At 37.4% G+C, this 26245-nt stretch overlaps 2 protein-coding genes across 2 annotated transcripts in view; both read left to right on the top strand.

Annotated features, from left to right (window-relative positions):
* The first annotated feature begins 747 nt into the window (after positions 1-747).
* LOC140691245 (receptor-type tyrosine-protein phosphatase O-like) lies at positions 748-26245 on the top strand. The gene is made up of 9 exons (XM_072954259.1): positions 748-801; positions 1014-1287; positions 9029-9187; positions 10973-11125; positions 13026-13469; positions 15322-15483; positions 18709-18905; positions 25580-25700; positions 26037-26245. The coding sequence occupies exons 1-9, from the start codon at positions 748-750 to the stop codon at positions 26243-26245; spliced, it is 1773 nt and encodes a 590-aa protein (XP_072810360.1).
* Positions 26187-26245, top strand: part of PTPRO (protein tyrosine phosphatase receptor type O) — a 62893-nt gene continuing 62834 nt past the window's right edge. The window contains exon 1 of the mRNA XM_031670643.2: positions 26187-26230. The gene's annotated coding sequence lies outside the window, so the exon portion shown is untranslated. The remainder of the gene's footprint in view (positions 26231-26245) is intronic.

Here is a 26245-nt window from a genome sequence, read left to right as displayed (position 1 = left end):
TCTAACTTCTGAGCTTACTCTGAATATTAAATGAGATAACTGTGTTTATAGCCTGCCTAGCTTAGTACCTGGATCTTTGTCAGGCTTTGATAAGTTTCAGCAATTTTTCTGTCCCAACTTTCATAGAAGAGAAACCTGAGGCTCAAATCTAAGAAATAATTTGCCCTGGACACCATGTACACAAAAGGTAAATTAAAAGCAAAACAGCAAGTGTCATGAAGTATACGAGTCTTGTTTGAGACCAGAGAACACAAGGGCTGATTCTGCTTGTGGGGTGTGGGAAAGAATCGGGAAGGAATATTTAAATCAACTACACAGATGATTTCTCAAATACCGCTCATACACATTTTCAAAGTTTTCAGTCCACTAACTGCTGACTTTTCCATCGGTGACCATGGAGCCTCAGTCTGGTTCCTTCTTCAAAGAACATCTTAGTTTCTCTTATTAAGGACCAGCTAACCTTTAACAAGGAGGATTATCACAGATTTCTCAGTCCTGACTTTTTTTAGTTTTCAGAGCTGACAACGAGAAGTCAGAGAGGAAATAACTACTCTGAAACATTTTTCTAGAATTTTCCTAGGACGACCATAGTGTTACTCCCTCCAAAGTAAAATAGAATATTTCCTCAAACCGTACAGCTTCTTCAACATAGCTGAAACCAAGGACTTCTCCGGAAGTCAAGCGCCAAGATGATTTTCATTCATTCATCTTTACGCAGTTCCATGATGTTTATTTTGTGTGTATTACATGGCACAATCTTTGAACTGGAAGCAGCTCTTCAGTGGAGAAGAAATCCTAAACGTAATAAAACTTGAGAAGATGAATAGTCCCAGGAGGGGTTAATCTCCCTCTTTCTGCTTTTCCTTATACACTAAAATACTTATGTCACCCTATTTCACAAAGCAATGCTTATCACAACGTAAATTTTGGGGAAATTATCTCAGTATAATTTTACTGCGAGGAACCTGAAATTTGACCTCCATTTTCTCTTTTACTTCTCTTTTCTTAAACAGAATGCTACAACATTCCATGTCAGAGTCCAAGATGACAACAGTATCGCTGTCTCTTTAGAAGCTTCAGATGTGATGAGTCCATCATCTGTGTATGTTGTGAAGATAACTGGTGAATCAAAAAATTACTTCTTCGAATTTGAGGAATTCAACAGTACTCTGCCTCCTCCCGTTATCTTTAAGGCCAGTTATCATGGCCTGTACTATATAATTACCCTGGTAGTGGTAAATGGAAATGTGGTTACCAAGCCATCCAGATCGATCACTGTGTTAACAAGTAAGCGTCATGTGCGATGCTGTGCTCTGTGTCTCTTCGTTGTGTATGGTCCCATGGGTCTCACTGAGGGAGGGTCCGCCCAGAATGGTTAGATCAGTGGCTTTGAAGTCAAGTGACAAGATTCAAAGTTCTGCTTTACGTTAAGAATATACTTTCTTACCGAGGCTTGATCAGGTTTTACTGTAACCTTTGCTACACAAAAACGTGTTCTCAACCAAACAAAAGTCAACCTCAATAGTGTATTTGAGATTGAATAACAGTTTTAGATTCATGATTGGACCATATAATTTTCTGCTGTACAATTTAATACTATGATCAGAACTAAGTTTTTTTTTTTCCTAGGACATATATTCTCATATTAAGCAATTTGCTTGTTGAGGCAATGAATTTATACTTGTACTTTGCTGGCTCAAATTCAATTATGCATTTTTAGTTGAGAGGACGAAAAAGAAATTGTTATTTACCAGTTGCTCTCCCCCACCTCACCCTCAAAATAGCCTAGGCTTCCACTGTCCAAAAGAATGCCAAGGAAAAAAATTCATTGACGTTTTAGCCTTTAGTAAGTGCGTGTCGTAAGAGGTCATGCTGATATTAGAAATTACTTAGGAATGGTTTTTAACTGTATGTGATTTTCATCTTACCCTCTGATTTTAATAGCTAATCGCAAAGTAAAATTCGACTCTACTGTATATGTTGAGGTATGGAAGAAAAACTGTTATCTGTAAGATGTAGGTTTGTCACTAGAGCAATTTAATGTCTCAGCAAAGTCCTTCTAGCTCATTGTTCCACAGTACACATTTTCCGGTGACAGTAATTTTTTAATTCTCACCTATACATGATCTTTCTGGCCACAGTTAAGGAAAAGGAAATAGTGATATTTTCTCTCAGGAAAAATAAACAAGGAAAGAGAAACATCAAGAAGCAAGAACGCAGAACCAAGCTAAAGGACATATTTTTAATATGTCTGTCAAAAATTAATTAACATTTCCCTTGGCAGAGTCCCAAGATCAGTACTGAGTCCTAAAAATTAGGAATGGCACAGACCCAAGACCTTCAAGGTTGACCAATATAATGAACAAATCAAGGACCTAGTGGAATTAAAGGAAGAACTTGCTTGTTAAAATACTGTCTTAAGTAAGCTTCAGAAATGGTGAATCGGGAGTTAATAGATCCAGACAGTAGATCTAGGTATATAAATGCCTATGACATAAATCCTTGCAATCAGAAGCTCTGCCTTATCTTCACAGTTTCATAAGCACCTACCATGAGCCTTATGCTTAATTGTGATCAATAAATATTAATTCAATTTAGTTGAGCAAGTAACAGGAGAGAGAGCCAGGAAAAAAATGACTAAGGCACAGAGCAAAATAAAACTGCAGTGACTTTTGCTGATCCAACACTCATTAGCATGCACTCAGCTACTCCCATCAGACAAAGCTGGAGGAGTCAGTTCTTTATAACGGTTCACGAAGAAATTTGTTAAGTAGGTTGATGAAAGATTTCTGGACTATCTTGCTAATATGTTAGCACCTGCAGTAAGTTCTATTCAAAATATTTTCTATTTTCTTTTGTGATTTCTTTGACATGTGGACTTGGAAGTGTGTGGCTGAATGTCCAAAAATTTGGTGATTTCTGTAGAGATCTTTTTATTGGTTTCTAGGTAAATGTTGTTATGACCAGAGAACACACTTTTGCCATTTCAGTTACTGGAAAGTTGCTGAGATTTATTTATGGACCCAAACATTGCCTATCTTGTTGTGCATTCTGTGAGCACTTGGGTGAAGTTTCAATAAATGTCAATTAGGTCAAGTTGGTTGTTCAAGTCTTCCACAACCTAAATGATCTGCTGTCAACTTGTTCTAGCAATGACTGACATAGAGTGTACATTTGTCTAATTTCTTCTTTCACTTCTTTTAGTTTACGTTTTATGTATTTAGAAGCTCTGTTGTTATGTTCTTAGATGCAAATACTTTCAGAATTACTATGTCGTCTTGATGAACTCACCTTTTTATCTATATGCCATGCTCCTTTTTATCCCAAATAATATGCCTTGTGTCAAAGTCTATTTTGTCTAATATTAATACAGACATTTTAATGTTCTTTTGTAAAGTATTTTCGTGGTTACTTGCTTCATCTTTTAAATTTAACCTACTTGCGTCTTTATATGTAAATGAGTTTCTTATAGACAGCATAGAGTTGGATCTTGCTTTTTTTCCCAATCTGAAAAATCTCTGCCTTTTAATTGGACCAATAATAATAAGTTGGGAATGTAAGAATTGGTGGTTAATGCACAAATTTTTCTGTGACAGTAAGTGTGAGGTGATATTTGGGTTTCAGCTTCCTCCTTTAAAAGAGAGGGGATTGAATACGTGATGATGAAGATTACTTCTGAGCTCTAGAATTCCATTATGTATCAGCTGATGATGAATTTTCACCTCCTTTATTTTTCTAACAGGAAGCTTTTCTTGAAAGTTTAGGAAACATTTGTAGGATCTGCTCACAGAGTTGACACACTGCTCTTGAAAATAAAAGGGTACATTTGTTGCAGTCATTTATTGTGTGTTAGATTCCTGTCTTCATGAAATAAGCAGTGACAAAGCAACTGGCCCTGGGGCAGTCCTTTGATATTGCTCTACAGTTGTTCTGAGTCTGCTGTCTCTTCGAGACAGCTGAGAAACCTGGCAAGGAATAAATTCAGCACAAACGAGTCCCTTGGCCAGTTCAAAAGAGTGTCCCAACCCTTAGGCTCTGACATCCAATTAATATTTAACTGATTGAGAACTTTCAGTATATTGTGTTCACTTTAGAGAGAAGGAGCAGTTTCTTAATAGGCAAAATTAATACATGAAAACAATTTCTTAGAAATTTGGGAAGTGCTATGGACACAAAGCTGTCTCTTGTGTTGGTAAAGACCTAGAAATAGTGGCTGGAAACATTGCGGAACACACATGGAGACATTCTACAAATATAATATTCTACAAATATCATCCATTATAAATAAAAATAATGTTATAAATAAAAATAAATGAGTTTTTATTTTATTTACTGCCTGCATTCTCTATGCCCTGTCCTAGGTGGCAGAGAAATAAAGATAAATAAAATACCCATATTCAAAGATGGTGTACAATAGGGGAAAAGACAAAACATTACAAAAGTATGATGAATGCTAATAAAGAATTATGTAAGAGACTGGCCAGCTTTCTCAGGGTACATTGGGAAGGCACTTCAGAAGAAACAATCATTTAAAAGCTAGTGAAAATTTGCCAAATGAATAAAGAATGGAAAGTGTTACAGTCAGAGTCAAAGGGAATCGTGTATGTAAAGGATGGAGGCGGGCACAGCATGGCACACTTGTGAAACTGCAAGACTGAAGATGGAAAGCATCAGCGATTTCAGGAAAGGTGGCTAGAAAATTGGGAAGCACCTTGAATACTTTACAAAAGAGGTCAGACCTTAATCTATAAGTGAGGCATGATGACAGATCTTATACAAAGAAATGACATCACATGATTCGATTGGGGAAATTTCCTTCTTGTAACAGAGTTGCTAGCCACAGGATCTTGAATCCTGCATTGCTATGGACAGATTACCAAACAGGGATTTTGAGTAGCGGATCAAAGCATGAACTTCAGTGCCAAAGAAATCTGGAAACCATAATGTAGCCTTCAGCAGATTATTACTTTCTCTTAGACGCTAATTTATAATCTATTGCAGGGGCCAGCAAACTTTCTCTGTAATGACCCAAGTAATAAACATTTTATGTTTGTGGGCCTTACAGTCTATGTTGCCATCATTCAACTCTGCTGTTTCAGCAGAAAAGCAGTCATAGACAATACATAAATAAGCACGGTTCTGTTCTATGGAGACTTTATTTAAAGACACCAAAATTTGAAATCTATATAATTTTCATGTGCCATGAAATATTATTCTTTTGCTGACTTTTGTCAACCTTATAAAAATATAAATAACCATTCTTAGCTCATAAATCATACAAGACCATGTGGCAGGCCAGATTTGGTTTGTGGGCTGTAGATTTCACAGAGGATGCTATGAAATAATGTAAAATTGTATGTACTAAAAATATTTAAATAGACTCCTTAACAACGTGTGTTGCATCTAGTAGAAGATCAGTAAGTATAATTAATACCAATGGATGAAATAGAAAATTGCTCACAGGGTTGGGAGTAAAAGAGAAACAAAACAGATCAGGCAGGGAAAAGTCAGTGAGGTGGAGGTGATTAGTTTCAGACAGAGAGTATCAAGTAGCATGCAGGCTTAAAAATTCTGAACAGAAATAAATAAGAAAAATGAAGGTAAGACTGGAGGCAGGAAGAATAATTTAGAAAGTGGTTTAAATATTCCAGGAAAGTGTCAGAGAGGAAGAAATTTTCTCCTACCCTTCTAGGTTTTTCTGGCTGGTCCAAGAATTAAATTGATGAGGAACACATTAACAAGGGAAAATCATACTAAAATTTAATAATACAGGAGAGACCCAGGAAAACTGATAACTCATCAAAATGGCCAAAACTTTCACCTTAAAAATGATTTTCAGCTGAAGACAAAAGAGGATGTTGGGGGTAGTGGTTTGGGACTTCAAAGGGGAGGAAGGCAACTGACACAGAGATGGACAAACAAATGTTTGGTAAACACGTTTGCTGGGCTGTGCAGAGACCGAAGACACACAGAGGACTCTGATCTCTAGGCCCTGCTGAGTTTTCCTCCCAACCATCCTAGCCCGTATTCTGGCAGATACCTCTGGTGATAGCTCTATGTGGGTAATAGGCCCTCACGTCTAAATTCTTTAAGGCAGTTAGGGGGAAGATCATAGGTTCTTCTTGAGTCTTCTGTTTTTTAAAAATACTAAATTAATCCTCATGCCAGAGACACATTTTGATGTGACAAATTTTGTTCCCTTACAAAAGAAATGATGAAGACTTGACTAAATTAGTGGGTGTGATGGTAACAATCCTTCCTGGACCACAGTGGTTCCCATGCTGCTGCCAGCTCACCTCAGTGGTCTGCTTGGATACAGCTGAATCATCAGTTCAGGTCTCAAATTATCATCTATACATAGGACAAGAGCTTTGGTCTGGGCCCTAAACTGGTCCCTTTTCCCTACTCCTGCCATCAGAAGTGAGTGACTAACCCCACATCCATCTCCCTCGAGAGGACTATGTCAGAAGACACATATTCTTATGTTGGTCACATCAGAAGCAAGGGATGCTGATCACTGATCCAACAGCTTCTTTAGTTTTAGTTCATCAAAAGAGAGCAATCTCAGAAAGAAGCATCTCTTAGCACTTAGCAGATACGAACAACCTCTGCTTTCTGGGAGCAGTATTTGCTCCACATTTGCTTTTGTTTTTTTCTTTTTATTTTCTAAGATAGTCACATTCAAAACTTTAAAGTCTGTCCTATTCATGATCTGTCATGAATAGTTCAAAGGTAATTAAGGAACACAAAGTATTCTTCAATTTGAACATCAGTTTTTATTATGTGGGACACCTAATAAGGAAATAATAACCATAGCAAATGTTATTAAAATTTTGTTATTAAAAGAAAAATGGGCATTTCATGGTAAAATTTTTGGTACAAAGAATGCAGTAAATTCCCCCTTTGTCATACAATCTTTGTTCCCACCACAGAAGCAAAAAGAAAACCAGAAATACGCTGCTAGGCTAAAAAATAAGATAGGTGTCTCCATGAATCAGAAGCAAAACAGAAACTCAAAGTAGGGAAGTGGTCTGAAGTCATGAAGCCTCTGTGCACTGGGTCTAAAAAAAGATAGTATTCAGTCTTGCCCCCTAGAGAAAAGGAAGAATTGAAATGCTCCACACTAGATATGGCCCAGAGCCAGGCTCTTTGCTTGAAGTAAAGATTCTTCCTGCCTGTGAAAAGAGCACATATGGAGGCCTAGAGGTGCAGGGGACACACAGGCTTACTACCAAGGACCAAGGTTAGTTACCCTCTGACTCAGGGGATAAATCTGTGAGAACCACTATACCATCCACAATATCAAGAGCCCCAAAATAATGTTATATGCCCTGCTTAGACAGTGGGTTTTTGTGAGCTGAAAGGATGCTAAGGAAGAAGCCTTGAAACAGCAAGGAATAAGCAAGAAATCGGGCAATGAGAAAACAAAATTTGGCCCTGGGCTTATACTTCAGAACACAGAAAGAAATCTATGCTAAAAAAAAGGTAGACATAAAGATGACAACATTTTAGATTATATCTTATGTAGCAATCTGAAAAAAATTTATGTATGGTATGATGTACAAAGTGATAAATGAAAGAATTACACTTGTTAAAAAGGTTAAGAAATAATGAAACAAAAGTTGGCAGGAACAAAACAAAAACAGGGAATACACATAAATAAAGATAAATTTTCATAAATAAAGAATACAGTTATTCATTTTAATATTTTAATTGGCTGAACAGGGCAAAATTAGTTTAATTAATCAAATCTAAAGGCAACTAGTTGAAAAACTTCAATAGGTGAGATAAATTCTGTACTGATAACACTTAAGTAAAGTTAGCAAATTAAAAGATAATACTGTCATTGCTCCATGATTTAGCACAGTGAGACAATTCACAGGTGTGGTGGGAGAGGCTCTAACTGAGGAGATTAAGCATTTACAAAAAAGAATGGAGGGGGTGATTGGCACAATATTTGAAGAAATGACTATGAAAATTTCCAAGACTTAAATAATGATATGAATCCACAGACTGACAAGGCATTTTAAGTATCCAGAGCATAATTCAACACTACGACCACACCTAGATATGTGATGGAGAAACTGCAGAGTACCAAGCATAAATAAAAGTAAGTAAAAAGTTTAGAAGGTACCAAAAGACAAATAGCATAGTATCTCCAAAGGAGTAAGTATTAAACTGATAGGAGCTTTCTCTTCTGCAGTAGTTGGTGCAAGAAGACAATGGAGCAATATCTTCAAAGTACTGAGGGGAAATCAGTCTACCCAGAATTTTATACCCAGCTAAACTACATCAAGAATAAAGATAAAATAAAGACATTGTTTAAAATACAGAGCCTAGGAGAATTTAACACCTACACTCTAACTTAAGTAACTATTCAATTATGTGTTTCAGCAAGAAAGATGAACCCAGATGAAAGGCATAGGACAAAATAAAAAATGACAATGGGGAGGTAGGACATGACAGAGGCTAAATTACTAATTAGCAGGAAAATATGGAAAAAGAACCCATGAAACAGGCAAAAGAATCAAACGATTCTAAGAAAAAGGAAACTGAATGACTGACACAAAAAGATACTCAACTTCCTTTATGAATAGGAAGTTAGATGAGACAATATTTCACGAGCCTCAGAGTGGCAAAAATTTTAAAGGCTGATACAATCAAATGTTGGAAAACAATATGGAGAAATAGAATTATCATACACTGCTGACAGACAGATAATTGACACAAAATTAGAAGACACTTTCACAATATCTCATATAGTTGAAGATGGGCATACTCTACTATCCAGGATTTCCAACGTAAGGTTTAGGGTTAGGTTTGTCCCAAAACATTCATTGTAGCATTATTTGCAAAAGTGAATGACTGAAAACAATTTATCTAACGTATTTTAATTATCTGTGAGACACTAAACTAATGAAAATACGTGTAAGTTCTGATAGATGTGATCCTTGGTACTTCCAAGTACTGATAATGGCCTTTTCCTCTTTTCCCAATTCCCCTTTCTCTATTCATTTCTCTTCTGCAGAACCTCTACCTGTAACCAGTGTTTCAATATATGACTATAAACCTTCTCCTGAAACAGGAGTCCTGTTTGAAATTCATTATCCAGAAAAATATAACGTTTTCACAAGAGTCAACATAAGCTATTGGGAAGGGAAAGACTTCCGGACAATGTTATATAAAGGTAAGAGGCTAAAGAAGATGAGAAGTGATGACTAATTTTTTTTACATGATTTTTGCCAAATTCTCTTGCTCTTGTTCTGAAGAGGTCTTATAATTCACTATTCGGTCATAAGTGAACCAATAAAAATAGTTATTAATTCATGAAAAAATGGTAGGGGAAGTCTTAGACTGTCTGGTTCATTATTTTAGAGTCACGTGTCATGCATGAGCATAAGAAAACCTACTATGACTTACAATTACTCTTGCCAAATATTATTCCTACATGTCTGGTGCAGGAGACAAATTCAAATTTAAATTTAGAAGCACCTCACCTAATGATTTCCTCCTGAGTGTATTAGGGCGTTTCTAGAACTGGGAAGCTAGAGGTGCCTTTCACAAAGTTTCACATGGAGCTGGTCCAAGATTATTCTCCAATGCAAAAGACAAGGCTTTCTGGTATATGTTTATCAGTGCAACCAGCTAAATGATTGCATTAACATACGAAAATTGGCTTCACTATTTTTACTGGCTTGCTGGGGACCCCATGCGCAGGGAGAGAGACGAGAGAGATTGGAGGAATTAATCATTTCAAAAGAACCTGGTCACCTTCTCTGAGTAGACTATTTGGGGAGGGTTGGAGAGGGGTCGAGAGCGAGAGGGAGAGAAGGGGAGGGGGCATTCAGCTTTGGGGGAATGAACTGAACTGAACTGGAGGAATTTAAATATTCTCAGGACACAGCGCCCTAACATTTATCTGCAGGGGGTGTAGATGATGGTCTCAAAGTTGACTGGTTGCATCTGGAAGCCAGGTAGAGGACAGGTCTGCAAACACAAGGCAAAATATCCAGAAAAATGCCACCTTAACTTGCTATTTTTACAAAATCCTGATTCGGGGAGGTTTTTGTTCGTTTGTTGTTTTTTGTTTTTTTTTAATGAGACAGTGTTTAAAACATACGTAGTGAATTTACAGTTCTTTCAAACTTAAAAAAAACAAATAAACATAGACTCCACAAATTACTGCATTATCTGCAAATTAATAATTAGGACCTTATTTGCTTATTGATCACATAAAACTGTAAGTTCATAAATGATTGAAAAGCAGTCAGTGAAAATTTCCTTTGTTAACTTAACTTTGTTAAGCTAAAATCCATGAGTTTAAAAATAAGTTAAGGAATACACTCTCTTTTTTAAGTTAATTAATTTTTAAGTTATTTTTGGCTTTTCATTCAATAAGTGGTACTTTTAGTTTCTTTCACTCATTTCTTTCTAAGTTGGATTGGATTTTTTAATATATTATTATTTTCCAAATAAAATGTTTTTCAAATAAAATTCAAATTTTTTGTTTTCTTCTTTTTTTCAAGCAGGTCCTACTTGCCAAATGACAGACAAACCATTTCACTTTAAAAATAGGGTATATTCTACAAGTGATTCTAGCGAAAACATTTCTTGTAAAATTATTTTTTCCCAAGTCATAAATTGGCAAAATGCCTCGGGTTTTTTTCTTAAAGTAAATGGTTAGCATAAACCTAATCACTATAATTTCTGTATGTTATCTTCTCTAATTAGTACACCAAATGTTCCTATGATAAAAATTTAATTCCAATTGTATCCAATTCTTGCAGAAAAAAGCCTTGCAGGTTTGAGTCTAAAAGTCCAAATTTTCATCTCTAGTCTTCTATCAAGTTTTTATTACTAACCATGCCAGTAGTATTTCATGGATACTTAATAAGAATTATTTAGAACTTTCTAGAAATATGTGGCATTTAGAAGACCACAATTTTAATGTAATTGATTTTTTTCTTCTTAGATTTCTTTAAGGGAAAAACAGTATTTAATCACTGGCTGCCAGGGATATGTTATAGTAATATCACCTTTCAGCTGGTATCTGAGGCAACTTTTAATAAAAGCACTCTTGTGGAGTACAGTGGTGTCAGTCATGAACCCAAAAAGCATAGAACCGGTAAGTCTTCTGGTAAGAACTGGTAAGTCAAACTTGTTGGAAACAATTATTAAATTATATGTTGTTGTACACATACTTTCTATCATTCTAAGAAAAACTCTGTTCCAGAGCTAAGAAAGAAAATATATTTTTAATAATCTGAAACAAATTTGCTATCAATGTAAAAGGAACTGAGTAAAATATTCAATATGAAAAATTGTAAATGTCAATGTAATAACAGATTTATAATCTTTGAATAAAAAAGTACATGATACCACCAAAAGTTATAATTAAGTAAGTTAACTGGATCAGGTAGACATCAGTCATTCTACAACCTGAAAAAATGCCCATATGACAGAAGAACAGATACGAGACGTTCTAGTATAGATTATCAGATTATTAAAGGAAAATATTGGGATTCAGATGTATCTGAAATTTGCAGCATTTAATATTAGCAGCATCACTAACATGAAGAACAGTCACAGGATGGATGGATAGATGAATGGATGGACAGATGGGTAGGCAGATGGAAGAATGGATAGGTAAAATAAACATACACGTTCTAAATACCCATAGCCACTACCAATATAACTGACATTTTTTCAAGCCTACTGTGCCCAAGTGTTCAATAGGAATGTTGGAGATACTATTCATACAAACACAGGGAATGTGTTACAGTAGATCACCCCGAGACCCTGCTGATCTGAAAGTCTAAGATGTCATAATTCTCATTAATTAAGCCAAGGCAAAGAAACCAGTTCAGCTAAGTAAGTTATTCACTCCATGTCAATAAAAATCTAAGATTCTTTCTGTATTTTTTATTATTCAAATAAAGAAACACTACTCAGCACCTTTTACCCGGGAGTTATTTTAAGTACTAAAAGAGATAAAGACAAAGTCTGGTGAGACAGTTCCCTGTCCTCAAAAATGGTAGAGGTACTAATGACACTCACACAAGGCAGGACGCGGTAAATATTACCAAACAGGCACAAAGTTCTATAACAGCACAAAAAGAGGGAGAGGTCACTTTTTATTAGAAGTTCATAGGACAGGTGATAGTTCAGCTCTGTTTGAAGGATAGGTAGAAACTGTTGCAGGCAGAGACCAAGGTGATGAGCCTTCATAATTTTCTACTATGTTTCCATAATTCATAAACTCATTTTGTGTACATAGTTTCCATTTTAGAGAGGTGAGGAGTGAAGACTAATTTCCAACATGTGTGTTCCTGTTTCTGAACGCAGTTCATACATGCAACTCTCCTAAGTGCAACTGTGTCATAGAAGTGTTTGTCTTGAGAGCTGTAAGTGCACAATAGCTGCTTTTTTTGTAAGAAAGGTTTAGGGACAGAGACTGAGTTTTTTTTAAAAAGGAGATTGTGATAAGCTGAAAAATATACACAGAACTCTGCTTTGAGAGTGGCTAAATCACCACTTGAACAAGCACAGTATCACAAAGCAATGTATTTGAAGTGTGATTGGTGATACACTTAATGTGTGCACACCATGCACAAAATCTTAGGCGTCTGTGTACCCAAAACCACACTTGTTCTTTTTTTTTTTAAATATATTTGTATTGAAGTACAGTCAGTTTACAATGCTGTGTCAGTTTCTGGTGTACAGCACAATACTTCAGTCACATAGGAACATACATACATTCGTTCTCATATTCTTCTTCATCATAGGTTACAAGATGTTGAATATGGTTCCCTGTGCTGTCCAGTATAAACGTGTTGTTTATGTGTTTTACATATATTAGTATCTGCAAATCTTGAAACCACACTTGTTCTTGATGTAAATTATCTATACAGTAAAAGCACAACTAAACACTCTTTTGTAAATTTGCTTGTGTATTTGACTCAATAGATTAAATATTCATTATAATAGTTAAAAGTTACCTGAAAAAAAAATCCTCTGTCTTACAGCCCCTTACCCACCGCAAAATATCTCAGTTCGTATTGTAAACTTGAACAAAAACAACTGGGAAGAACAGAGTGGCAGTTTCCCGGAGGAACCGTTCATGAGATCACAAGATACAATGGGAAAAGACAAACTGTTCCATTACACGGATGGAACTCCTGAAATTCCCTCTGGCAACATTTCTTCTGGTTGGCCTGACTTTAACAGCAGCGACTATGAAACCGCATCCCCACCATACTGGTGGGACAGCGCATCTGCAACTCCTGACAGTGAAGATGAATTTGTCGGTGTTCTTCCCGTGGAATATGAAAATAACAGTACGCTCACTGAGACTGAGAAATCAACAGCCAGTTCTTTCTCTATTTTCCCTGTACAAATGATCTTGAGTTGGTTACCACCAAAACCACCCACCGCCTTTGACGGGTTCCATATCCACATAGAAAGAGAAGGTAAAGTAATCAGAAACGAGAGGAAATAAGGAACAGTGCAAAGGAAAAGAAATTGAAACAGTTAAAAATGAAATTTAGGAAGAAAGACTGAGGGTACACAGTTAAGATCTAAAGAAAAATGGTGAAGAAAAGGAATAATTTAGCTGAGTATCCAATGCAGACTGAAACCAGAAAACAAAAATGAACAGATTGGGTCAGAATCCAGTTTGGGTAGTTGATAGGTTGCAAGTACGGGCGAATGTGTACGTTTCATTACCTGACACTTCGTGTACCCCAGGACACTGAGGAAACTATATTTGGGAAGATTTTGAATGACAGTTCTAACCATCACAAATTACAAAATATCCTGGGGAGACGTTCTGTTTTCCAGTACACAAACTTGTGAGGAATCAGCAAAAGCATCTTTCTGACAACATGGCTACTTTTTCAAGAGTGTCAGACCTGTGTCCTGCCTATGCAGCTACTCTCACTCCCCTTAGGCTGTGCCCCCTGAAGCCAGCACCACTCACATTTTTCCCAAAGAGGAGCCGGTAGTAGAACAGAAAATAAACAGTAGCTGGTATTTCCACTGAAGCTATTAATATTATATATTGTATCCACTCAGCTGGCATCTGAGGGTAATTCTCCATATTTAACCCACTAATTTATGAAAAGCAGGGCCGTGGCATTCAGTAAATTTGGGTCATGACTCAGATCTGAATTACTGTTTGGTAGGTTTTTATAGTTATTTGCTGTTTGTTTTGTTTTTAACATAATGCACTTCATTTGATACTTTCCAGGCTAGTAGTTTGGGTGGGCAAAGGTTGTCAAGTCATCAAAATTTGAGGTTAAATTGACAACCTTATTTACAGGGAAGGGCAGTCAAATCACCTAGTCTCATTTTTGACATATCATTTGCCCCTATTTTATTTAACAGAATAAAATACAAAATCTGTGGATTCCTCTATACTGATTATAGAGCAATACATAGACTATAAAGCAATCAGCCATCCCCAAATATATATAAAATTAAAATCCTCCATCATTTCCAATTATTTTAGTCAAAAGTCTTAACATTTTCCTGGAATTATTCATATTTCTTTAAAAAGTTCGCTTAATCTGTCTTTTATTTTTCTGTTCCTCAATATATTGTATGGAAAATAGAGTCTTATAACAGAATTTTTTTAATGCCTATTTCCATGAAGGTTCAATCATGTTTTATCTGACCGCAGTATGTTCTGTTGAAGGCCACCGTAGTCACCAGATGATAATAACAACTTCAAATGAAGTAAGAAGCAGTAGGAGATGGACTTTGAAGCAATATAAAAGTCATTTTTACTGCTAAAATTTCTGGAAGCAAACCAATGAAGGAAAAATATTACTAGTGTCAGAAAATATATCCAGAAGGATGATTTCTGCCTAGAAACAATTCAATATATTTTAAGGCATTTATGGATATTTAATGCAACCACAAAGAACTTATATGACATTTGGTACTGGGTTTTTTTTAATCCCTTATATCCAAAGGAGAAAGTTGATTATTAATATCTTCCCCTAACGTTATACTTCTGCTTTGTGCATACAATTTTACTGGTTAACAATATCTAAGAATGCAGTATATATCCATCCCTTATTTTATGGATTTGGACACCATATTTTAATTTGGTTATTTAAAAGTATCGTGAAAAACAGTTTGAACTCTAAGTTTTCTTTTTTTTTAATAGCAATTTTAGATTAGAGGTATAATTGAACCTGACAAAAGGAAGGAGGCAAAATATAAAAAATACTGTTTTTAAACTAACTGACTTGTCTAGAGCAAAGGCCCTTCCAGATATTAGCTCATATATATTCTCTTTTTTTATACATGATTTAGAAAACTTTACTGAATATTTGACAGTGGGTGAAGAAGCACACGAATTTGTCGCAGAACTGAAGGAGCCTGGGAAATACAAGTTATCAGTGACAACCTTCAGTTCCTCGGGATCTTGTGAAACGCGAAACAGTCAGTCAGCAAAATCACTCAGCTTCTATATCAGTAAGTACCAAAGAAATTATCTTGCATTTACAGGGGAGCTAGAACAATGGAACTGCTGAGATTAATGATACTCAGGCACCAATTATACATCAAACCTTAGAGACCCTGAGAATTTTTCAAGGTCATGAGAGGCCCGGATGCGTGAGATTTTGACAGTGGAGGAAATAAATGTATGTTTAATAGTAGCAACCCTACCTCCGGATTTAACTGGAGGATTTTTATTATTATTATTATTGTGATACTTGAACATGTATTCAACTGACCTTCCACACTTGCCATAACAAACTCTCCAAGAACGTGGACACCCAGTTTTGGAAATAGGACTTTTGTGTGAGGCCATGATAAAAATTGATATGGCTGGACTCTGTGAAAAGTCTCATTAGAGTATTGAGCTTGGGGAGCTTCAAAGAAAGCCAGAGATTCAAGTGTAGTAAGACCTAGGTGGTCTCCAAAAGTTAGCACAAGACTTAAGCCAGAGCATCATAAAAGCCCCAATATCAAGACTTAGGGCAGATTCTTCTGATTCCATAAGGGATAATAGCAGGGCAACAGCTCATCTTTAAAATCTACACAAATAGTGCGTGTCTGTCATGTTTTTTGCTAATCTGACTATACTTACTAGAAGTTTAGAGGCCAAAAATCAGTTTCCTAGTTTACAAGGAGATAAATGTGTCTCTGATCAGCAGAAAGAAAAACCAGAAGGTAATGGATAAAAACTGCTTTCCACAAAGGATGACCACTGTATCTCCTCCAGAGGCAAGATACTACCTTTCATCAAAGGATCCCCAAACAGATGGGTGGGGGAAAGAGGAGGGGACAGAGGGAAGAGATCTGTTTCTTTAGCAACTTAAAAATGTTGAAAATATCCCACATAACCATTTTACTTAAGAAACAAAAAATGTCACCACTGGTGACCACCAGACATGCGGAAAAAATGCCTGTGACTGCCTTGCATGTCTGTCAGTTACGGGAGATCTTTGATGTGATATCACTTCAGAACGAGAGGCAAGCTTAGTGCTGAGCTTTCCCCCATGAGGCTAAAAATGTTTCATTAACCCAGAGATTTCCTTCTGCCAATACAGAAGCCCTGAAAGTTCCAAGAAAACTCCCACAACTCTTCTGGCCATTAGCTCTTCCCTTCTCTGAATTTCTACTGTGTTTCCTAGTGTACAACACAAAACACAGAGCTCATCTGAGTGTGGTATTTTTCCGGATCAATTCTATTTGTGTACATCTTGCTTCTCATACCAAGTTGTAAAACCTTGGCTGGGGTCATCCTATTTGCTTATTTATTAATTTTGTTGTACATTCAACAGATACTTATTGAACCACTTTCCGATGTCAGGTACTCTGGTCTACTCTTAGAGCATCCAAATTGACCAGAGCTGCTGAGAAAGTGTCAGATTGCTCAAAAATATGACTGTTTCAAAGAAATGCATATTAATATTCATCTAGAAAAATATACAGCACTAGAAATTTTGCATTTTCTCTGCCAATAAAAGAATGTTTTCAGAGCTTCAGATATTTTTTTCTGCAATAATGAGTTATTCAGGTGTACTGTGTATATATCTTTGATTTTAAAAGGATACTGTATTTATGTAGTTTTGAAGGCTTTGCTCAGAGACGAAAATTAAGGTAGAAATTTGCATTAGTCTCCAACAGTCTTATGAAGGGAACATTTGTTTTATCCCATTTTTCAGGTGAAAATAAAAATTGAGTCAGAAAGTGTAGTGACTTTCCCTAGTGTCAGGACGAGAATTAGACTCTAGCAATATTTTATAGCAAAGTCCATTTCCACGGAGCCTGGAGTGACCTATCACCTTGGGTTGATAATCAGGTCAGTCCAAATGTAAAATCGTTAAGTGAGTGAATTTGTTTTGCTTCCCATCATCTCTCCCTGTGTCCCTAGTACCCCAATAATATGTATAATTGTAATAACACTTCATATTTAAACAGTTCTCTAACACATTATAATCTCATTCGATCCCAAAAACAGTCTTGTGAAGCAGGCTAATCAGATGGCATCATGGTAACTTATCACAAAGCCCTGACCCAGAAGACAGGAGGGGTGGGTGGGTTCCCAGGCACTTACTACTTCTGTGACATTGGCTGGTCATTCATATCTCTAGGCCCCGTTTCCTCATCAGGAGAATAAGGCATTACAACTCTAAAGTCCTTTTCAATCCTAACGTTCTGTGACTTGTCCATCTGACAGATGCATGACTGGGATTCAGAGAAGTTAATCATTCGCCCAAGGTTGCATCACTAATAATGAGCAAAACCGACTTTGCGGCCAATTTTCCTGTCTCCAAACACAAGCTTTTCACTGTTTCATGGTAGCTCCAGGAACTTTCATACAAGGGATTAAGAGCATGGATTTTGGAACCTGACTTCCTGTGTGTGAATTTCAGCTCTACTTAAGGCTACCTCTGCTTCAGTTTTCTCATCTGAAAGCAATGTTAATACTAGTATTGATCTGACCTCATGGATTAGTTTAAAAAGTAAAGGATTCAAATATGTAAACACACATAAACTTAAAACAGAGTCTGGCCGTAGCTCTGTGCCATCATTTTTATCATTATCATTTTTATTGTTATTTCCCCTGCCTCATTTACTGTGAGCCTGGGACTGCCCTCCCCAACAGACCCTTCTCTCCTGGGCTCCAGGAATACAGCTTCCTAGGAAAGAACTGAGAAATGTATCCTAAGTAAATAAAAGAACTGGCATTTTAACAGGGGCTTTTGGGAGATAATAATCACCTTAACGTTTCTTGGGTCCTTACTACGTGTCAGGCACTGTGTTAATAACCACTTTGGAAATTCAAGAGAACAAAGCTAATGGCGGGCACTTTGGGGGCGGTATTTTATAGTGAGGAATCCACCGTGTCCTCAAATTACCCCCCACCCCTTGTTAAAAGAGAAGTAAATTCCTTCTGGTGAAGAACTTACCAGAACAGTCTCAGATGCACGTAACAAACGAAGTGGAGCTCCTGTCTCAGCGGAACTGGTTTTGCTGCGGCCGCCACGCTGTTGCTCGGGTTAATGGCTGGTCACCCAGTGGAGGCTGCTGCTGAGCAGAGGATGTAAAACCCTGTCAGTCTGGCTGCCAGTTTAACTTTGAATATCCAAGAGCAAAAGGGACACAACCTGATTTTTAAAACTAGAATCTTGTAGCTCAACCAACTCAGCGTGAAACCTCCCTTGTGCTCTGATTCGCAACGTCCAGGCCCTTCGGGAGAGTGGATTGAAGAACTCACCGAGAAGCCCCAGCACGTGAGCGTCCACGTTCTGAGCTCCACCACGGCCCTGATGTCCTGGACGTCTTCCCAAGAGAACTACAACGGCACCATCGTGTCTGTGGTGTCACTCACGTGCCAGAAACAGAAGGAGAGCCAGAGGCTAGAGAAGCAGTACTGCACTCAGGTAGCGCAGAGGCGGGGCGGACGGGCTCGCGCACCCCGCGCATCACGGCCCCGCGGGCGACGCGCGGAGCTCGGCACCGGCCTCGGGGCCTCCCGGGTGCATTGTGGGTAGCGGTGCCGCGAGCGGGGGGCGGAGCCAGGAGCCCAGCGCGCGCAGGGCGCTTCCATCACAGCTGCCTTCCCTTTCCCTCTTAGGGCCACCGGCTTCCCTTTGCTTTCATCCCACCTTTAAGAGAATTTACTGAGCACTTCCGATGTGCCGGGTGCCGGGATAGATGTTGGGGATCTAGGCAGCTTCCGTACATCCTGCTCTTGCAGAGTTTATAATCTAATGATGATAATGGGGAAATGAACATATAATTACCGCAGAGTATAAAATAAGGCCTAGGTTAAGCACAGGGAACTATAATCAATACCTTGTAATAGCCTATAATGAAAAGGAATATGAAAAGGAATATATATATATATATAGGTATTGCTGAATCACTATGCTGTACACCAAAAATTAACATTGTAAGCCGACCATACTTAAGTAAAAAACTAAAAAGTAAATTTTAAATAGTGGATAATTGAGAAGCCCTATGAGTTCACAGAAAGAAGGGCATGAATAAATATGGACTAGGACAAGAGGATTTGGAAACCGGTCAGAACACCTCCTGGGGAGGAGACAACCAAACAGAAGGTTTGGGGGAGTATTTGCTTGTTTTAGTTTCTTTCTTTTCTTTTCTTTTTTTTTTTTTTTTTTTTTTTTTAGTTCTTTTCCTTGTCATTTTAACTATAAAGGAATAATGCATGCTCACGGAAAAAAATTTGAAAAATTGAATGTACATAAAGTGAAAAACTTCCCCCCTCACTAAGCCTAACTGAGGAGTGTTGCGGGCTAAATAGGAGTTAGCCGAGCACAAGGGACTGCAAGAGGCAAGTGGAGACACGTGGGAATCAGTAATTCTGGGCGTGGCTATGGGAAGGAACGCCCACACCAGATCATCAGTACTGAATGAAGCCGCCAGCCTGGGCCCCAGAGCAGACCCTGCTCACAGATGCCGTGAATACCCGCAGGAAGCCTGGAGCCCAGGCCTGTTTTCCTAAAACCTGCTTTTATTTTTTTCCTAAGATCGAAGGTACTGATTCTTGGGGTCTTACAAACACAATATTTTCTGGCCTAAAGGCAAAAAAATTAAGTTATCAATTCATGTGGCGTACACTGGAAATTTAATACATATTCAAAAAAGATGTTTGCCATGTGAAAGCTATTTGGAATGTTTCCATTTATCCCATGAAAATTAGGCATTTAGTGTAATTCAAAGCATGAGAAATTTTAAATTAATAAGATGAATCCAAGAATCATGGCCTTTGGAGCTCTCGGAAGCCTTAGAGTGCTGAAATAAGCCCTTACTTGAAGATGAGGCTACCTCTCAACTTGAATTAAATTAAAGAGTAAATATGCTAAACGGATTTACCAGTAATCACAGCTCACTGTGCAGCTTATTAGCTTCCTTCCCCGAGCGTACACAACTCGACTGACTCTACATTGGTAGAAAATGTGTTGCTCCTGCAGAACATGACCTAGAACTTGACTGCTCCCTGGTACAATTCTTCTTGCTCCATCTAATGTACAAGTTACATATCTTTTACATAGAAGCTGAAGGCTAAAAGTAGAGATAGATATTGTGAGTTACAAATAAATCTAAGAGAAGCTGATCTAAGTGCACTTTGATAAAGACTTCTTAACGAAACGGTTAAGGATTATAGGCAGGGAGGCCAGTATTTGAAATATTGGGAGGGCAGAAAGTAGACCACTGTGCTAGGTGTTATCTCAATCACAAGAACGTTTTGAGGATTATGTTATTACTACATCATCATCATCCATTGCCCTACCACACTCACACACACACACATTTTCAAAGGGGAAGCATCAGTTCAAAAAGTCTCAAAAACTGGCCTAGAGTCACGTGGCCATTCTCAAGCAATCCAGAAGACGTTCTCACCAGGATCTGTGCAACTAAGGTTATTGCTTGAAGCATCCATTATCCAGAAAGAAAAAAATAATAACATTCCTTCAGTTCTATATTCAGAGATACGGTGATTATATTAAACAGAAAATTCAAAATGAAGCTCAAAAAGAAGAGTGACTCTAACACTGAACCCAGGTTAATGATTAATCACAATGTTTCACTCTCTTATGGTTTCATTCTCCCTACTCTTTCCCTGCCATCATCTCATCACCTGTACCACAGGATCATGGCTTTATCTATTACCTAAATCACCCATGAGGTTCGCTGCTAGTGCCCCTGCTCCTCCCCACCGCTCCATCGACTTTTCTGTTCTGGAAGGTCCTGTGTGAGATGCTAGACATAAGAACAAATTTGGTTTGAACCTTGACTTCATGAAGCTTAGTGTCTGGCCTTTCAATTAGGTACATTGGTGCCCCTGAATTTGACTTTGTCCTCATTATATGTATGTAATTCACGTCTGGTTGCTGTTTTGCATATGAGTTTATATGCAAATGTTCGTGGGAAAGGGATTTTGTGGTGTATCCCTCCCAACAACCATTGCAGTGCTATTCATTAATAATCCTATGTCGATGCAGTGCTCGGAGTTACATGAGGACCCAGACAATTCTTTGAAGTAAAATGTGCTTTTACTGCAAAGACTTACAATCATGAATTTCAGAATTAAGGAACATCATACAATATATGGATGTATATTTATTTTTATATGTGACTGCTTGGTCTATAAATGTTTGGGTGACAATTTGTAGGAATGTATAAGTAAGAAGTGACTAACTCGGAAAGAGAGGTAAATTGATCTATTAAGCTTCACAAATGAGGAAATGACAGAGCTAAGGGGCGGAATATTTAAGGGACCTGCCCAGAGTCGTACAACTGAGACCCAGGCTCAACTGATCTGACTTCCAGGCGAGTGCTGTTTGGCCAGATTGCAGGAGCTGCACGAGGGGAGGGTCACCCTCACTGCCCACCGTGACAGCGTCAAGAGTACTGACTAAAAGCACAGACTCCAGAATCAAACTGACTGGGGTTTCAGACCCTTGGGCTTCAGCTCTTTATAAGTCTTACCGTCTTAATCTGTAATATCAAGAGATACACATCCAACCTCATACAGTTGTAATAAAGATAAAAGGACTTGATGCTTAATGCAACGCCTAGAACACAGTAATAGTCATGTGTGCCCCAAATTGCTAGCTTTTATTATTACGCAGATCTAACTGAATACTTTTTGGGTCCAGAGAAGAAAATGAAGAGGTTCTAGAGGTTCTCCATAGAAACTTGAGTAACTACTAAATGTACAGAAAGGACTAATGGAAAGAGGGCTACAAAATGTAGAATAAGACCATTTCAGATTCAAAGGAACTCCATTCTTTTTGGGGTTTTTTTTCAATTGAAGTATAGTTAATTTACAATGTTGTGTTAGTTTCTGGTGTACAGCATAGTGATTGATTCAGTTCTATATATATATATATATATATGTATTATATATATTCTTTTTCATTATAGGTTATTAAAAGCTATTGAGTATAGTTCCCTGTGCTATACAACATTATCCAGTTTAGCCCCATTATTTAAAAGTCTATCAAATATTTCCTGTGCTCTTTTGGTACAGCTTTGCTCCTATATCTTAAGCTGAGGAGAGATAAGACTGGTCCCTAATTGGAAATACACTGGACTCTACTGAGTTCTCTGAAATGGAGACTTAAACCAGTTAGAAATGAGAGAGAAGAGATATTGGAATGCAAAGATGGGGTGAAAATTGGGGGAGGAGTGTGTAGTAATCTTTAGAGAATAAAATACGCATTATTTAGTAAGCCTAATACTGGAGTGTTTCCCCTTCCCGCCTCCAATCCACCCCTAAGTAGGTCCAGGATAAAGAAAAAGTTATGAAAGGATAGAAGTGAGGCTGGTGGCTCAGCAAATACTCAACAATTAGAGGGAAATTTGTGTTTATAATTTGTCATGAAGGTCATATGCCATATCATTGGCCCTCTTCTGATTTTTTTAGTAGTGTGATATCTATGTACACATTGTTGCTTCTTACTTTTTAAAAAGGCAGTGTAATTTCCCTAGGATGAAGTTATTATGATAGCATATTTAAGTGGTTCTGATTCCAGGATTCATTCAAATGAAAGTCATTTGAATGATTAAAGTCAACTACTGCCTAAAATATTATCAAACCAAAGAAACATTAAAACCCCCCTGAAACCATCTGCACTCTATGTGCTGTGTGGTTCTAAATATTCTAAAGGAGTGAGCAAGGGTAGCTTTTGCAGGTCTGTTCACGTGTCTATGATGTGTTAAGTTGAAGAGAAATGTTCGGAGTGATGCTGATAATGTAATATCTATAGGTTCAATATCGTGTTATTTATGCATGTATGTATGAAGGAAGGTCTAGAGGATTGCCTGCCAAAATGTGGGAGATGGTGGGAGGAGGACAGAAAGAACTTCCAACTGGCTTCATTCACTCTTCTACAGTGTGGACAATTTTTACTGTGATCATTATTAGTTTTATCACTTAAAATATGTCTTAAAGAAATAAAACAGTACTGTTTATTTCCACATAGCATTCGCATTCTTATGCATGGTTTGTCTCTTCAGGAAATGCTCTATCAGATGAAGGTGTCAGATGAGATGACAAACAGTCTAGACGGCTTCCAGCAGGATTAAAATCCTAAAACACGGGCAAGAAATTCTGAGTGTAAATAGGAAAGAAAATGTGGAATGGCGAATTTATTAATTCAACTTAATCTTATTTTGATCAAGTTACTGGAAAAGAAATTTTGTTATACTGTTCCCCTACTTAGACATAGAACAAGTTGTACCAGTTCAAATTATCCAATTTCTACTGTTGTAGAATTAGTTTCTGGTATTGGAAAGGTTTTAACATTTTTATCATATGACCAATACTATGTTCATTCAATTTTTTTATTGAGTTATAGTCAGTTTACAATGTTGTGTCAATTTCCAGTGTACAGCACAATTTTCAGCTATACATGAACATACATATATTCATTTTCACATTCTTTTTTGCTGTGGGCTACCACCATACTGTGTTTATTCTTAAAACCATGATGAGACTTAAAACTTACAGCATAGGCAAGCTGTCAACAATATTCTTCTTCACTGAGTCATACTCTTTTCTGTAGTAATTTTACCATTTTACGTCCCTTAGATGCGCTAAGGTTAATGAGGCATGAGTTAACTTTACTGACACTGTAGTTTAGGGACCCTTAAGCTCCATGATGCATATGATAGTATCACTGATAGTTTATCACTGAGGAAGTCAAAGTAAGAATCATAAACAAGTTAAAAATTATTAATAAATTTCCACGCTTCTATGGGGTGGAGCCAGGATTTGATCGCAGGCAGTCTAATAGAGAACCTGTGTTCTTCCCACAAAGCATGGCTGTCTTAGATACTAGAGGCACGAATGGGCAAAGCAGCACGTTTCTTAACCTGTTAGTTGAGGCATCAGTTCCTGTGCACACCAACATTCGACTTCAATGCATACATTTTGCTCATCTAGCTCTTCACACTACTCTTCTCTATGTGACATTTTTTACATAACTAAATGTTTGTTTCTTTTTTAAATAACAGTTTAAAAAAAAAGCTCACCCCTAAATGAAAGACTTTCTCTACAACATTATTTTTTTGGGTCACAGGAGTCTTGCAAATTGCTTATCGCCGTACCTTTAAAATTGAAGTATAGCTGACGTACGATATTAGTTTCAGCTGTAGAGCATAGTGATTCAGTATTTTTATAGATGATACTCCATTTAAAGTTATTACAAAATAATGGCTGTATTTCCCTGTGCTGTACAAGTCCAGTCCTGGACTTTCATTTGCTGGGAGGTTTATTTATTATTATTATTATTATTATTATTACTATTATTATTATTATTATTATTATTATTATTACTATTACTATTATTATTATTATTATTATTATTATTAATTCAATTTTACTACTAGTGACTGGTCTGCTCAGACTGCCTGTTTCTTCCTGATTCAGCCTTGGCAGGTTGTCACAGTCACTTTGCAAAGTGCTTACCACTGTGTCTTGCTGCTCAGCCTTGTGACTTGCCTGTATCATGGAGCAGAGATCACGGTGCTAGGCTTCCAGTAGCAACGCTGATCTAAATAAATGACCTCGGCCATTCTCTAGCTTTCCCTTCTTGCTCTATTAAATGAGAGATTTGGACTAGATAATCTCTGAGGTCATTTCCATCACTCTAATTAGATACTATATGCTTCTAAGTGATGAGAGACTAAAGGCATTCCTGCACTGATGTTTTTATGTAATCAGCTGACACTACAGTTTAGGATGTCAGACTATCCTTACGGTATTGCTGATTTGATTATGGTTAGAGGCTGGTGTGTCTCCAGTGTACATAGTTACAATTGACATTGATGGGTATAAAGCAGTTCACGGGACTTATTAAATCCAGCCATAGAATTTGAATGTTCTGGGTTCACTTCAGTATTCACATAAACCATAAGTCATTCTAATTTTGAAATCTGATCTTCCCCAGCATGAGTTAAGGCTTCTAGATTTCAAAGGCATTTGTGGATTCACAAAGTGTCCCTGAATACAATTTCAGCCTCTGTGTCACATTCTGAAAACCCAGCTCTAAATAAATCTTATTGGGTGTTTGGTTTAAAGGTGAACTCAAGCAAATCTATTATTGAAAATCTGGTCCCTGGTGCCCAGTACCAGGTTGTGATGTACCTAAGAAAAGGCCCTTTGATTGGACCACCTTCAGACCCTGTGACTTTCGCTATTGGTAAGTCGCCACCCACAAGAATAGTAGCTTAATCAGGATACTGTTTGGAGGGTGCAACGTCCAAACTCAAATCATTATCATCATATCTGGGAGGCTCCGACTTGTTCACTCAATATTCCACCTTCAGAGTAAGTAATGACTACAACTGTATACCTGGTAGACATCCTTAGCTTCCATTATTTGATAAAAAGAAAATTTCAGGCGGGTATGTTTAGTCTTCAATGATTGTATTAGAAGAATGAAAAATCTAGCTATTAAGTACAAGTGTGAAGCCATTGCAAAGACGTTAAACATTGCTTCTTGGCTTTCTTATTTTTTAATCCCCTCTCTTCTTAGTTCCAACTGGAATAAAGGATTTAATGCTCTATCCCTTGGGTCCTACGGCAGTGGTTTTGAGCTGGACCAGACCTTACTTAGGAGTGTTCAGAAAATACGTGGTTGAAATGTTTTATTTCAATCCTACTACAATGACATCAGAGTGGACGACCTACTATGAAATAGCAGCGACTGTCTCCTTAACTGCATCAGTGGTAACCTGTCCTTAA

The sequence above is a fragment of the Vicugna pacos genome, chromosome 34 (assembly GCF_048564905.1).
Source record: "Vicugna pacos chromosome 34, VicPac4, whole genome shotgun sequence".
NCBI classification, from domain to species: Eukaryota; Metazoa; Chordata; class Mammalia; order Artiodactyla; family Camelidae; genus Vicugna; species Vicugna pacos.
The sequence above is the reverse complement of the archived record's forward strand: the minus strand, read 5'-3'. Positions and strand labels throughout refer to the sequence as shown.

Coding starts and splice junctions, on each gene's coding strand:
- LOC140691245 (XM_072954259.1), top strand. CDS start 748: ATGGCACAATCTTTGAACTGGAAGCAGCTCTTCAGTGGAGAAGAAATC. Junction 11,126..13,025: donor ACCCAAAAAGCATAGAACCG/GTAAGTCTTCTG, acceptor TCTGTCTTACAG/CCCCTTACCCACCGCAAAAT. Junction 13,470..15,321: donor TATCCACATAGAAAGAGAAG/GTAAAGTAATCA, acceptor TACATGATTTAG/AAAACTTTACTGAATATTTG.